Source organism: Neopsephotus bourkii, unplaced genomic scaffold (assembly GCF_033783945.1).
Source record: "Neopsephotus bourkii isolate Nb327-2 ecotype Australia unplaced genomic scaffold, CSIRO-AGI_Nbou_v1 NB_2, whole genome shotgun sequence".
Lineage (NCBI taxonomy): Eukaryota > Metazoa > Chordata > Aves > Psittaciformes > Psittacidae > Neopsephotus > Neopsephotus bourkii.
The window spans coordinates 1372838-1385062 of record NW_026900519.1 but is presented as its reverse complement, the minus strand read 5'-3'; the positions used below and the strand labels follow the sequence as shown (position 1 = coordinate 1385062).

The 12225-nt window shown below is 66.5% G+C and overlaps 2 protein-coding genes across 2 annotated transcripts; one reads left to right on the top strand and one right to left on the bottom strand.

Annotated features, from left to right (window-relative positions):
* Positions 1 to 2829: 2829 nt before the first annotated feature.
* Positions 2830 to 8323, bottom strand: CBARP (CACN subunit beta associated regulatory protein). The gene is made up of 10 exons (XM_061361485.1): positions 8185 to 8323; positions 6547 to 6618; positions 5902 to 6047; positions 5769 to 5830; positions 5364 to 5529; positions 5102 to 5276; positions 4829 to 4995; positions 4460 to 4638; positions 4187 to 4370; positions 2830 to 4023 (listed from the first exon to the last, which is right to left on the bottom strand). The coding sequence occupies exons 2-10, from the start codon at positions 6592 to 6594 to the stop codon at positions 2853 to 2855; spliced, it is 2298 nt and encodes a 765-aa protein (XP_061217469.1). The 5' UTR covers positions 6595 to 6618; positions 8185 to 8323; the 3' UTR covers positions 2830 to 2852.
* Positions 3461 to 11304, top strand: ATP5F1D (ATP synthase F1 subunit delta). The gene is made up of 6 exons (XM_061361362.1): positions 3461 to 3465; positions 9250 to 9317; positions 9589 to 9742; positions 10008 to 10096; positions 10505 to 10632; positions 11194 to 11304. Exons 2-5 carry the CDS (start codon positions 9288 to 9290, stop codon positions 10625 to 10627), a joined length of 396 nt encoding a protein of 131 aa, XP_061217346.1. The 5' UTR covers positions 3461 to 3465; positions 9250 to 9287; the 3' UTR covers positions 10628 to 10632; positions 11194 to 11304.
* Positions 11305 to 12225: the final 921 nt, after the last annotated feature.

The window sequence follows — 12225 nt, the reverse complement described above, 5'->3', positions numbered from 1 at the left end:
TCTGAGCCAGGGGCAGCAGGAGGGGTGTTCTGCAGCCCCTGGTGTGGAGAGGGGAGAGCTCTGGGTGCTGAGCATCCCTCTGCAGGTAGGATCATGGAGTGAGTTGGGTGGGATAGGACTATGGGATCATCCAGCTCCAACCCCTGCCATTAGTAGGGATGCTTCACCCTAGACCAAGGCTCTATCCAACCTGGACTTGACCACTAACAGGGATGGAGCATTCACCCCGTCTCTGGGTACCCTATACCAGCCCCTCAGCACCCTCACAGTGCAAAACTTCTTTACATCCAACCTTTACACCCATATCCCTGGCCTACAGAGCCAGGAGCCTCTGCATTGTGAGGGGGGTGCAGAGCCCAGTGGGGCTCCCCATTCTGCTGCTGCCTGGCTCTGCTCTCCCCTCTCCACGCTGCCTCATCCTTCCTCCCCTTGCAGTGTCAGCACAGTCCCATTCCCTGCTCCTTGGACCACGAGGTGTCCGTGTCACCCGAGCCTCATCCCCTCCTGGGGATGCTGAGCATCATCCCCATTCCCCCCCCTTCTCCTCCTCCTTCCGAGGGCTCCGCATTCCCTGTCCCTTCTCCCCAGCCCTCATTCATGAGTGAGGCAGCGATGACTCAGGCCCCGCGCTGCCACCCCCGGGCTCTGCTCGCACGTCACGGCTCCGTGGGGCTGAGGCTCTGGATCCGCCTGGATCACGACCAGCTTTGTGGTGTGAAAGGAGCCAGAAATAAAAGCGCCTTCCTCCCCCTGCAGCTGTCAGAGCTCGGGCCCCTGTGGCAGCTTCATCTTTAATTCATGCCTGCCAGTGACTCACCTGCACGGGCACCGCAAGCAAACGCCTCGGAGCTGGGTTTCCCGGTGGGATCAGGGGCTCCATTGCGGGTCCATGCAGGCTGCCTGAGCCCCGTTCATGCACTGCAGGGATGGCCGGGAACGGGTGGGAATCCCCAGTAGTCAGCCCCCATAAAACCATCGACAGAAGCAGTGCTTTGTCCCCATGGCACAAAGTGAAGCTCCTTTGGTTGCGCTTTCCCCCCTTGGGATTTGCTTCCTGGGTGCAGTTGCAGGGCTGGGGGCTAGGATGGGGCTCTGGGATGGAGCATGGACACTAGGACCATGTTCCCATCCAACCCATCAAGAGAGGGGGACCCATAGAACGGTCCAACCGATGGTCACATCAAGCCCTGCACTCACTGTAACCCCTCTGCTCCCCACAGCAGCACCCCGGGGCCAGCCCATGTCCCCCCCCCATCACCCCGGCTCTGCCTCTCTCCTGGCGTGGACTCCGCTTGTGATCCAAACAAGAACCCAGAGGACCCCAACCACGGCCCTGCTCCCACCTGGACCCAGGAACCCCGACGGTGGCCGCGGGAGGACGGATCCCAACTGCTCCCCCATCACTTTGCCAAGCGAGCCCCTCGCTCCTGGGTTGGATTTGGGGGTGGGAGCAGCGGGGCCGGGGCCCCCCCTGGCTGTGTAGAAGTCGTGCAAAGCCATTGCCGTGCACTTTATGTTTTAGACTACTGTTATATATTATATATTTTCCTCTTTTTTTTTTGGGTTTTTTTTTTTTTTTTTGTTCTTTTTTCCCTCGGTTTTGTTTATATTTGCGGTATATTTAGAGATTCCTACACATCGTGATGTGTGAAAATAAACCCGATGAGGAAACAAAAAACCCACCCAGGTATTAAGACAAAGCAAAGCTCTGAAACCTGCATGCTGTGAAGGGCTCGGGAGCGGTCGACTCTTTTCTTTTCTTTTTTTTTTTTTGCCTTTTTTTCTCCTTTTTTTAAGAAAACCACAATAAAGTGCAAGCAGCGAGGTGGGGTTTGGTCCTCTCCTTCCTCCTCAGCCTGGCAAAGCCGCCCCTCTGGGGTGATGTGGGGCCGGAGGCTCCCTGCCCTCCCCAGCCAGCCCCTTGCCCCGCACGCAAACACGCTCGAGAGGAGGAGGAGGAGGCACGTTTTGGGGTGTTTTTTGTCTTTTTTTGTCTTGTTTAGAGACTTCAAACCACCGAGTTGGAGCTCGACTTGGTGCTTTGGACAGAGACATGGCGGAGGGGAAGGAGCGACCCGGCCTCTTGACTCGCATGCAGTTGGGGGGCCGAGGGGTCCTCCCCATCCCAGCCACCCCCCAGGGAACAGGTAACACAATTGGGGAGTTACTGTTGGCTTTTCCCCCTTTTTCTTTCGTACCCATCCTCTGAAACACAAAACCCCACTAAAACCAAAGCCCCCCCCCCCCCCCCAAGGAGCTGCCTCTGTACCCAATACAAATCCTCTGAGCTCCTGGGGAGGGCAAGGGGGGGATGCGGAGGACTCGGGGGTCACCCACACTTGGCTCTTGCCATTTACCCCCATACAGCCCCCACCCCTATTGGGGGTGCTTTGAGGGGGGCCCAGCGCTCATTCTGCCTCCCCAGCCCTCGGGATGCTGCCACAGGAGCCCCTCGAGCATCCTCTTGCCCCAGCACGGCCACCCCAGTGGCTTCCAGTTTAGATCCCAGGATCCCTGCAGAACTGGAGGCGGGGAGCACCCAGCTCTGGCCCCATCCTCACCGGGGCATCCCGGCTGCACCGGGGGCATTATTGCTTGTGAACACCGGAGCATGGGGGGAGCGCATCTGCTACACAGCACTGGGGGGGGGACAGGACCCCTGGGCTGGGCTCAGGGCTTAACCCCCTCCTTGCTCTGCTCCATCTCAACCCCCCCCCCCCCCGGGCCCCTCGGCCACCCCGCACTGCCGGACCCCCGCACTGGGGTTGGGGTACAGCCAGGGGACCCCGCGCATCCTCCATGCAGCAGGAGGGGATGCAGCCCCGGGGTCTCTCTCCCCCTCGCATCGGGCCTTAGACAGGGCTGTGGTCGGGGGGGGCATCGCTGGCTGCCACGGCCACCGTGTGCTCGGAGCCCCCCCCCGCCTGCCTCAAGTGTCCATAGAGCCGCTCCTCGATGCCGCCCGTGATCTTGTCCATCAGCAGCAGCTCCGAACCGGAGCCCAGCCCCAGGCACCTCCCGGGGCCGGGGCAATCCGGGGGGGGCTCGGGGCCGCTTTTAGCCTCGGGCACGGCCTCTCCGGGCTCCTCCTCTACAATCACCTGGATCTCGGGGTCCGGCAGTGCCGGGGTCGGGGGGACCCCATCGGCCGCCTCCGCTGCCTCCTCATCACCGGCGCTGACGATGCGGGGCAGGGGGCTGTGGAAGCGGCTGTCCAGGGGGTAGTTGGCGCTGTCCCCGCGGCGCAGCGGGGTGCGGTGCCGCTCCAGGGCCGGGTAACGCACGCCGGGGTCGCTGTACTGCTTGGTGTGCTGCCACTGCTTGCGCAGGTGAGTGCGGGAGCGGTGCTTGCCCCGCAGCGGGGACTCGTCGAACTGCGGGTCGTGGCGCACGAAGGCGTTGAACAACGCGTCCGTCTTCTCATCGATGCTGTAGTCCCGCCGGGGCAGCGCCTCCCGCCCCGGGAACATCTGCCCGTAAGGGGACCAAGCCAAGGGGCTGTGGGGACGGGGGAGACCCCCCCCAGCCGCACCGAGGGCCGTGCTCCCGTCCTCCTCATCCTCATCCTCCTCTTCCTCCTCCTCCTCCGGCTCCCGGCCCTCGAAGCTCTCGAAGATGGTGCCTTTCCGCCCGGCGCTGGTGAAGCAAATGCGCTTCTCAGAGGCCGTCTGGTCCTTGGGGGGCCCCTCCTCGCCCCCCTTGCTGGGCGCCTCAATGGAGGCGTAGCCGCTGTCCATCTGCAGCAGCTTCCGTGTGCCGGGCTCCGACTCCTCCGCCTTGGGCCGACCCCAGAGCTTCTCCTCGGGGCCTTCGGCCTCGTCCAGGGATGAAGAGGGGCAGGGGGGGAAGCCGCCGGTCGAGGAGACGCTGTCGCCGCCGTCGCTGCGCACCGAGTCCTGGTCGTTGCTGCGCTCGGAGGAGGCGTAGAGCTCCAGCGAGGCGCGGAGGCTCCAGATGTCGTGGTAGGCGCTGGGGGGCTCGGGGACCGCGGCCTCGCCGGGGCTGCCCTCACCCGGCTCTAACCTGCGGGTACCACCCCGGCATCACGGCAGGGACGGGCATGACCTCGGCGCTGTGGTCCCCATGCACCGTCCACCCCGCATGAAGGTGGGAGCCCCCCCCGTGCTTGGGGTCCCCCGAAACCTTCCAAGCCCCCTCCCCATCCCTTCTATCTACTGAAAAATACCTGCCGAGAGAGGGTGGGGGGCTGGCGGGGGAGGGCAGGAAGGGCCCCCCCGCGGGGTGGAAGGCCACATCATCCGTGTGGGCGATGTACTGGATGATGTCGGTCTGGTGCGGGTCCCGGTCCTCCTGGTCCATGCTCTCGCTGGCCGCCCGCTGCCGCTGGAACTGCCGCCGCTTGGGAGACCCTGGAGGAGGGAGCAATAAGGCAGGGCTAAGAGAGGGGGTCCCGGTTCCATCCCAGCACAACCAGTGAGCCCCATGGGGCAGCTCCCACCTCTGGTGTCCAGGCTGGACGCCCGCTGGGTGCTCTCCAGCTTCCACTTCTTGATCTTGAAGTAGGGGCTGGCCCCGTCCAGGCTGGCGTGGCGGCGCAGGCGGGTGAAGAACTGCAGCACCGTGCCCTGCGCTGGGGCCGGGGGGGGCTCCCCAGGGCCGGTGCTGCCCGCTCCACTCCTGGGCACTGGTGCCAACTGGGAGCATGGGGAGAAGGGCATGAGGGCTTCATCCTGCTCAGCTGATGCACAAATGTCCCCCGGGGATGGGGATGGGGGGGACAGAACCGGTTTCTCTACATCCTCCCCATGTCCATCCCATCCCATGGCCCCAAGGAGCCCCAAGTGGGAATGGGGGGGTCAGGGCAGGCTCTTCCCCTCCCTGGTGCCCGGCACTCACCGAGGGGCCCTCCCCGGAGTCAGAGGAGGAGGCGGCCGGGCTGGCCTGGGTGAAGCTGGTGTCGGCACTGGAGTTGTAGGTGTCCCCGGGCAGCGCCGAACTGGGGCACACCGGCTGCGGCAGGGCCCCCGCGGGGGGCTGCGGGGCAGAGAGCGCTCATGGGGCTCAACCAGGAGGAGCCCCCTGCACCCCAGGACCTCTCCCCAGCGCCGGGTGCAGCGGTGCCACCCCCGTTGGTGCTCACCTGGAAGATGGCAAGGCCGGGCTTGGCGGGGGGCAGGCGGGGGGTCATGGCCAGGCTGTTCTCACTGGACTCACACTCGTGGATGGTGACGATCTTGAGGGCGGGCGGCGGGAGGTGCAGGTGGGTCAGGCGCGCGTTCTTCAGGTGATGGAAGTCCCCCTCCGTCAGCGTGTACCTGCCGGGCACGCAGCATTAGGAGGGGTGCCCCCGGTGTCCCCCTCCCTTTGGCTTTCCCCCCCCATGTCCCAGCCTGGAGCTTCACCTCCTCCCCTTCTCCTGGGTCTTCTTGCCCTGCTCGAAGAGCGCGGCCTCGTTGAAGGACACGCGGCGGGCGGTGGAGGAGCTGGAGGACAGGAACCGCTCGCTCTCAGCATCCCGGTAGCTGGAGGACGACAGGCAGTCGGGGTCCTCCACTCTGATGGTGATATCTATGGAGAAAAGGGGGTGTCAGGAAGCAGGGACCCCCACCGTGGTGCATGCCAGCATCCCCTGCTGAGGCCGGGCAAACTCACTGCACCCAAGGCCTCGATGCCAGCCACCACACTGGGTGTTGGGTAATGGGGGTGTGTGGCCACCCCCAGCACTCAGGAGAGGGGGGAGCTCCCCCCATTGAGGAGCTGCTGGTGTTACTGGTGGGTGGGCAGGGGCAGATCGCTGTGATGCTCACCCTGGGCCGGCTGCGAGTCCTCCAGGTAGGTGGTGTTGGTTTTCTCGGGGTCATCGCTGGCTCTGTTGGGGGATGCGGGGTCAGCAGTGCCCCATAGCAGCCCCCCCCCCCCGTACCCCACATCGCTGCCCACCTGGAGTGCCGGCGGTCGGCCTCACAGCACCGGCGGCAGATGATCAGGATGCTGGAGAGCAGGACCAGGGTACCACCGATGAAGATGGAGAGCAGGGCAAGGAGCAGCACGTACCCATCCTGGGGGGACACCTCACCGGGCACCGCCTGCACCAGGCACAGGGGCTGAGATGGAGGATGGGGGGGGTCCACAGCCCAGCCCCGGCCCCATGGGGGTGTGGGGCTGACGCCGAGCGCTGCTCCCCAGTGATGCTCCTGCTCCCCCGCCACCCCCGGGCCTGCTGCCGGCTCTGGGGACCTGCGTTCACCAAGGCAACGGCAGCCGGGGGGCCCCACACCGAGCAGGGATGGGGATGGGGATGGGGATGGGGATGGGGATGGGGATGGGGATGGGGATGGGGACAGGACCCCAGCCCCAGCGCAGGGGTCGGTGCCTGCACCCCCGCGTAGCCGCACTCAGAGCATCTCAGGGGGATGCAGAGAGGGGTCACCCACCCCCAGGAGCGGTGCAGCAGGGGGGGTGACAGCAGGATGCAGACCCCAGCCCCATGGAGGCCATGCAGAGCCCGGCCCCCCCTAGGACCCCCCAAACCGGGAGCCCGTCGGGGGCAGCGCAGGCAGGGGTGGGCAGCGCGGCCCTGCTCACCGTCGCGCTCTCGGTCGCGTTGTCCCACGGTGTCGGCTCATCGCTCATGGTCCGTCCCAGCCCGAGCGCGTCCTGGGGCAGGGGGGGGAAACCAACGGGAGGTGCCGGGGCAGGGCCGGGGGGTGACGGGCGGCGGGTCCTGCCCGGCCCCGGGGGCCCTGCCCGGCACCGCGGTGCGGGAAGGACCGGGAGGAACCGGGAGGGAGGGACCGGGAGGGATGGAGGGAGGGACCGGGATGAAGGGATGGAGGGAGGGTGTGGTCAGGAGGAAGGATGGAGGCGCGGTGGGATGGAGGGAAGCAGGATGCAGGGATGGGGAGGAGGATGCAGCCCCCTCGCCCCCATCGCTGGCACCTTGCGCCCACCCCCGGCTCCCCGTGGGGCACAGACCAGCGGCCCCATGGCAGCCGGAGCTTCCCCCGCGGTGGCCGGGGCTGTGCCCCAGGGTTGGGGTGGGGGGGGCCGGGGGAGCTTGTGGGGAGCAGCTCGGGGCACTGAAGGGGGGGGAGCTGCAGGCGGGATCCCCTTGGCTCTTGGGGCTCTGAGTCAGCCCAGCAGCGGCTGCCGGGGGGGCGGCGGGTGGGGGGTCTCGCCGCTGGAATCCGCTCAAATCAGGTCAGAGAAAGCCGTGAATGGAGCCTCGGCCCCGGGGGGAGCCGCTGCTCGGATTGGGGGGGACGGACCCGGCCGGCATCGGTACGGACCCCTCGGAGGGATATAGGGGGGGTTCTAGGGGGAGACCCCCCCCCTGCCCGGCCCTGGGGCACCGCAGGGTGATGGGAGGCACCCCGAGACCCCCGGGGAAGGAGAAGCGGGGGGTCCCTCCTCTGCCCTCCGCGCTGTGCCCAGGGCAAGGGGGAGCCGGGGCCTGGCGGGGATGGGCACCCATGGATGGGATCCCTGCGGGCACCGAGGCGGGGGCTCGGTGGGGGGGGAAAGGATGACGGATGAAGGGTGCCCCCCCCGTTCCCCATCATGGAGGAATCCCGTCTCCATGGCGACCCAGCTGGAACAGCGCGGCCATTGTCTGGAGGGGCCAGTCCCCGCGGCCTCGGGCCGGGACACGGACACAGACACGGGGGGGCTCGGACCGGGGGACCCGGCGCTCCCGCACGGGGCGGAGGGGGAGGGCGGGGTCTGCGCCCCACAAGTGTGAGCATCCCATGGGGCCGGCGGTGGGGGGGGGAGAGGAAGGACCCGCTCTGCTCCCCCCCCCCGGCTGCCCCGGCCCCGCCCGGGATGTGGGATGCAGGCAGGGATGCGGGAGGTAGGCAGGGATGCTGGCAGCGATGTGGGGCAGCGGCAGATGGGAGCTCCGTGGGGCTGAGAAGGATGTGGGGCAGGGATGCGGACAGGGATATGGGGAAGGGATGCTGTCAGGGATGTAAGGTAAGGATGCTGGCAAGAATGTAGGGTAGGGATGCTGGCAAGGATGTAGGGTAAGGATGCTGTTACGGATGTAGGCTAGGGATGCTGGTAGGGATGTAGGGTAAGGATGCTGGCAGGGATGCAGGACCCCCCAGGACTTCCACGCGCGGCGGGATGCGAGGGGGTCTCCCCGGTCGGGCCGGGTCCGGGTGTCGCGATAGGAGCTGTCGCGATAGGAGCTGTCGCGAGGCGGCGGGGCCAGACACTCACCTACAGCCGGGACCGGGGCTCCATCGCCGCCGCTGCGCTCGGTGCGGGGCGGCCCCGGGATTTATGAATGAACCGGAGCCGCCCCCGCGCGGCGCGGGCGTCACGTGGGGACAGGGGCTGCCCCGAGCCCTGCCTGTACCCGGAGCCCTGCCTGTACCCGGAGCCCTGCCTGTACCCGGAGCCCTGCCTGTACCCGGAGCCCTGCCTGTACCCGAGCCCTGCCTGTACCCGGAGCCCTGCCTGTACCCGAGCCCTGCCTGTACCCGAGCCCTGCCTGTACCGGAGCCCTGCCTGCACCGAGAGCCCTGCCTGTACCCAGAGCCCTGCCTGTACCGGAGCCCTGCCTGTACCGGAGCCCTGCCTGTACCCGAGCCCTGCCTGTACCCGGAGCCCTGCCTGTACCCGAGCCCTGCCTGTACCCGAGCCCTGCCTGTACCCGGAGCCCTGCCTGTACCCAGAGCCCTGCCTGCCCCACAGCGAGCCCTGTCTGTACCGGAGCCCTGTCTGTATCAGACCTGCCTGTACCCAGAGCTCTGCTTTTACCGGAGCCCTCCCTGTACCGGAGCCCTCCCTGTACCAGAGCCCTGCCCGTACCCAGAGCCCTGTCTGTACCCACAGCCCCGCCTGTACCGAGCCCCGTCTATGACCGGAGCCCTGCCCGTACCCGAGCCCTGCCCGTACCCAGGCCCCCGGTTGTACCCGAGCCCTGCCCGCACAGCCCCTGCCGGCCCGGGCAGCTCAGGGCGGGTCTCGGGCACGGGGGGTTCCGGGGGGTTCCGGGTGGTTCCGTTCAGGATCTCCCACCCCCAGCCTCCAACATCGGGCCCCAGGACTACAAATCCCATGATCCTCCGCGGCCCGCCCCGCTGCGGTCACTTCCGGGCGGCGCGCAGCTCCCCACGGCCGCTGTAGTCCGGGGCGCGGGGGATGCTGGGATCCACGCTCGGTGTCACGTGATCCGCGCCCCACCGCCCTCTCCCGTGCCCGCCGCCGCCGCCGCCGCCGCCATGTTGGTCGCCCGCCGCCTCGCTCCGCTGCTCGCCGCCCGCCCGGCGCTGCCACGAGCCCGCGGGTACGCGGAGGCCGCGGCCGGGCCCGCGCCCATGGCCTTCACCTTCGCCTCGCCCACGCAGGTACCGCGGGCCCCGCCACCGGCACCGACCTTGGCCCTGACCTCGGTCTCTCTCCGCTCCCGCCTGTGAGGCGCGGGGGGGGCCCGAGCACGGTGTGGGCAATGCGGCACCTCCCGCCTCTGGTCTCCGTGTGCCCCCCCCACCGCTCGGTGCCGGTGTTAACGCCCGGGCTCTGCCCCCTTCATCCCTCAGCACCCAGAGGGGCGGCAGCCACCGGCGTCCCGTCCCGTTCCATTCCCGGTTCCCACCCGCTCCGCTCTCCCGTGTCCAGGTGTTCTACAACGGCGCCAACGTGAAGCAGGTGGATGTGCCCACGCTGACCGGCTCCTTCGGCATCCTGGCCTCGCATGTCCCCACGCTGCAGGTCCTCAAGCCGGGGGTGGTGACCGTCCATGCTGAGGATGGCACAGCCACCAAGTACTTCGGTGAGTGATGGAGGGGGGCTCTGCCCATCAAGGGGTGCCCCTGGGACATGGGGTTTCGGGTCTGTTCACCCTCTCTGGGAGCATCTTTCCCTTCCAGTCCCCAAGGGACGTGGGGACGTGCAGCAGGAGGGTGTCACCCTTTGCTATGGCAAAAGGATCATGGAGGCTCCGGGATGCACTTCCCGGCTCTGCCCCATAGCCTGACCCCCAAGCAGGCCCGTGGGGCAGCGCTGCCTGACCCGGTGCTGCTCTCGTGCCTCCGCAGTGAGCAGCGGCTCCGTCACGGTCCACGCGGACTCCACGGTGCAGGTGCTGGCGGAGGAGGCGGTGACCATGGACATGCTGGACCTGGCGGTGAGTGGGCTCCCTGGGGCAGGCACCAGCAGCCGGGCCCCAAATTCTCTCCCCTGTGTCACTGGGGTTGTCTCAGGGGCTTCCTGTGCCTGTGCCCGGAGCCAGGGCTGCGCCTTCCCCCCCTCCCCTGCTTCCCCATCGCCCCCTGATCCGCATCAAAGGGGCTCCTCCCCATGAACTCCCCGCAGGCTGCGGGGAGAAGAAGCTCTGCAGTCATTACCCCTTCCCTCCCTCACACAGATGCTGATCTTGCCCCTCCCCAACCCTCTTCGGTCTCCAAACCAGCTTTTCCCCTGCAGGGCCTGTTGATAAGGTGTCTGTGGGGCCCCTGCATGGGGGTAAGGAGGGCTCTGCAGGACAAGCTTCCTGGTCTCTCCGTGACGTGTTCCTTGTGCTCCTTGTGTTCAGACTGCAAAATCAAACCTGGAGAAGGCTGTTTCAGAGATGGCTGCAGCATCGGATGAAGCAGCTAAAGCAGAAGCCCAGATCAAAGTAGAAGCGAATGAAGCCCTTGTAAAAGCCCTGGAGTAACTGAGGTCAGTGTCCCCTGTGTCCTGGCTGGGATCTCTGCAGACCAGTTCCTGTGCTCCACTGCTGCCCTTCTCCATGGGTGTCAGCTCCATGGGGCTCACCCTGCCCAGAACAGCCCCAGTGCGGTGCTGGGGAGGCCTCCGGGTTGAGCCTGATGTCAGAGGAGGCTGCTGGGGCCTCACTGCTGCCTCCAGGTCACCGCTGGGGAGGGCAGCTCAGGGGCAGGCTGGTGCCTGAGGCCCCAGAGGGAGAGCAGAGGCGGCCTCTGCCCTGTCTATGCTCCCTTCCACTGCAAACAAGCAGCTTCTGTCTTGGGGTGGCAGGGCCAGGCCCCTTTTCCTTTATGGTGCCTTATCCCTCCTCTTCCTATGTGCTGACAGCTGGGAGGCTGCGGGGCTGGGGAGGCACCAGGAGCTGCTCCAAGGGGCTCTGCAGGGAGCAGGTTCAGTTCTCTGCTCCCTCTGCTCTGGCCTGGGGGAGCCGCTGGCTCTTGGTTACTGGCACTGGTTTAAGAGCCCTGGGATCAGAACCCACCTTAAAACCAACCCCACTTCTCTGTGTTGCAGGAATTGCCCTGTGGATGTAGAGAAAACCCAGCCTGCCCCTATTGTACAGATGATTTGGGACAAACGGAGGCAGACAGAACGCTCTGATCCATTAAAAGGAAACGTTATCCCATCTCATAGTGTCGCCTTCTTCCAAGGTGCGAGTTGCAGCTCGTGCTGCCCCTGTGCCTGCATGCTCAGTGCTGGCTCCTGCCCTGTGCTGCGGTGCAGCCCCCCGGGAAGCTGTGGCATTCCCATTCATGGGAGATTCACCTCCAGGGGGTTGTCAGGCTCATTTCATACCCTTCCATGGGCTGTCCGCTACCTCCACCTCAAGTAATCCACCTGGCCAGCGGGATGACAGCAGGAGGAGGAGGAGGCAGCATCCATGGGGCCATGCAGGTCTGTGCCAGAGGCTTCCTGCCCCATCCGCCTTTTGCTCAGCGACCCAGCTCTGTTGCCACAGGAATCCCTGTTTCTGGGCTGTTTCATCCCGGTGCTGCTTGCAGCTGGACGGCAGCCGCCCGGGCTTGGCCCCATTCCCCTGCACTGCATCTCCCCCATGTGTGTGGCACAGAGAGCAGGGGGAATCTGCCCCCTCTCCTCGGAAGCGGGCTGGGTGCAGGGAGGGAAGCAGATGCCGAGCCCGGTGGGAGGCTTTCCTCACATCTGTGCCGTGGTGGCAGCACAGGGCAGCCCGGAGGAGGGAGGCAGCGCTTGCGTGCCTGTGGCGAGCTCACCCGCTCCATGGGATGAGTGGGCTTCAGTAAGGAGCCACTTCTGCCTCTGCCAGGTGCCCACGATGGGGTCTTGCCAACAGCACCGGCTGCTGTGGGGCTCCCCTAAGGGTTCTGGGTTCTCTTTGCAGTGTGGGCTCTGCTGGGCACACAGGGTCCCCTCACCCTGCTCTGACCCCTGTTCCAGTGCCTGCAGGGAACCCGCTTTGGCTTCCCATTGCCTGCAGCCGCTCCATCCTCAGGGACACGGCTATTCCGGGTGCTGCCACCCAGGATGTCATCTTGGCTGCCTCCTCCTCCTCCTCCCTTCTCCGTC

Coding starts and splice junctions, on each gene's coding strand:
- CBARP (XM_061361485.1), bottom strand. CDS start 6,594: ATGAGCGATGAGCCGACACCGTGGGACAACGCGACCGAGAGCGCGACG. Junction 5,277..5,363: donor ACCCAGGAGAAGGGGAGGAG/GTGAAGCTCCAG, acceptor CGTGCCCGGCAG/GTACACGCTGACGGAGGGGG. Junction 4,996..5,101: donor CCGGCCTTGCCATCTTCCAG/GTGAGCACCAAC, acceptor TCTGCCCCGCAG/CCCCCCGCGGGGGCCCTGCC.
- ATP5F1D (XM_061361362.1), top strand. CDS start 9,288: ATGGCCTTCACCTTCGCCTCGCCCACGCAG. Junction 9,743..10,007: donor CACAGCCACCAAGTACTTCG/GTGAGTGATGGA, acceptor GTGCCTCCGCAG/TGAGCAGCGGCTCCGTCACG. Junction 10,097..10,504: donor TGGACATGCTGGACCTGGCG/GTGAGTGGGCTC, acceptor CCTTGTGTTCAG/ACTGCAAAATCAAACCTGGA.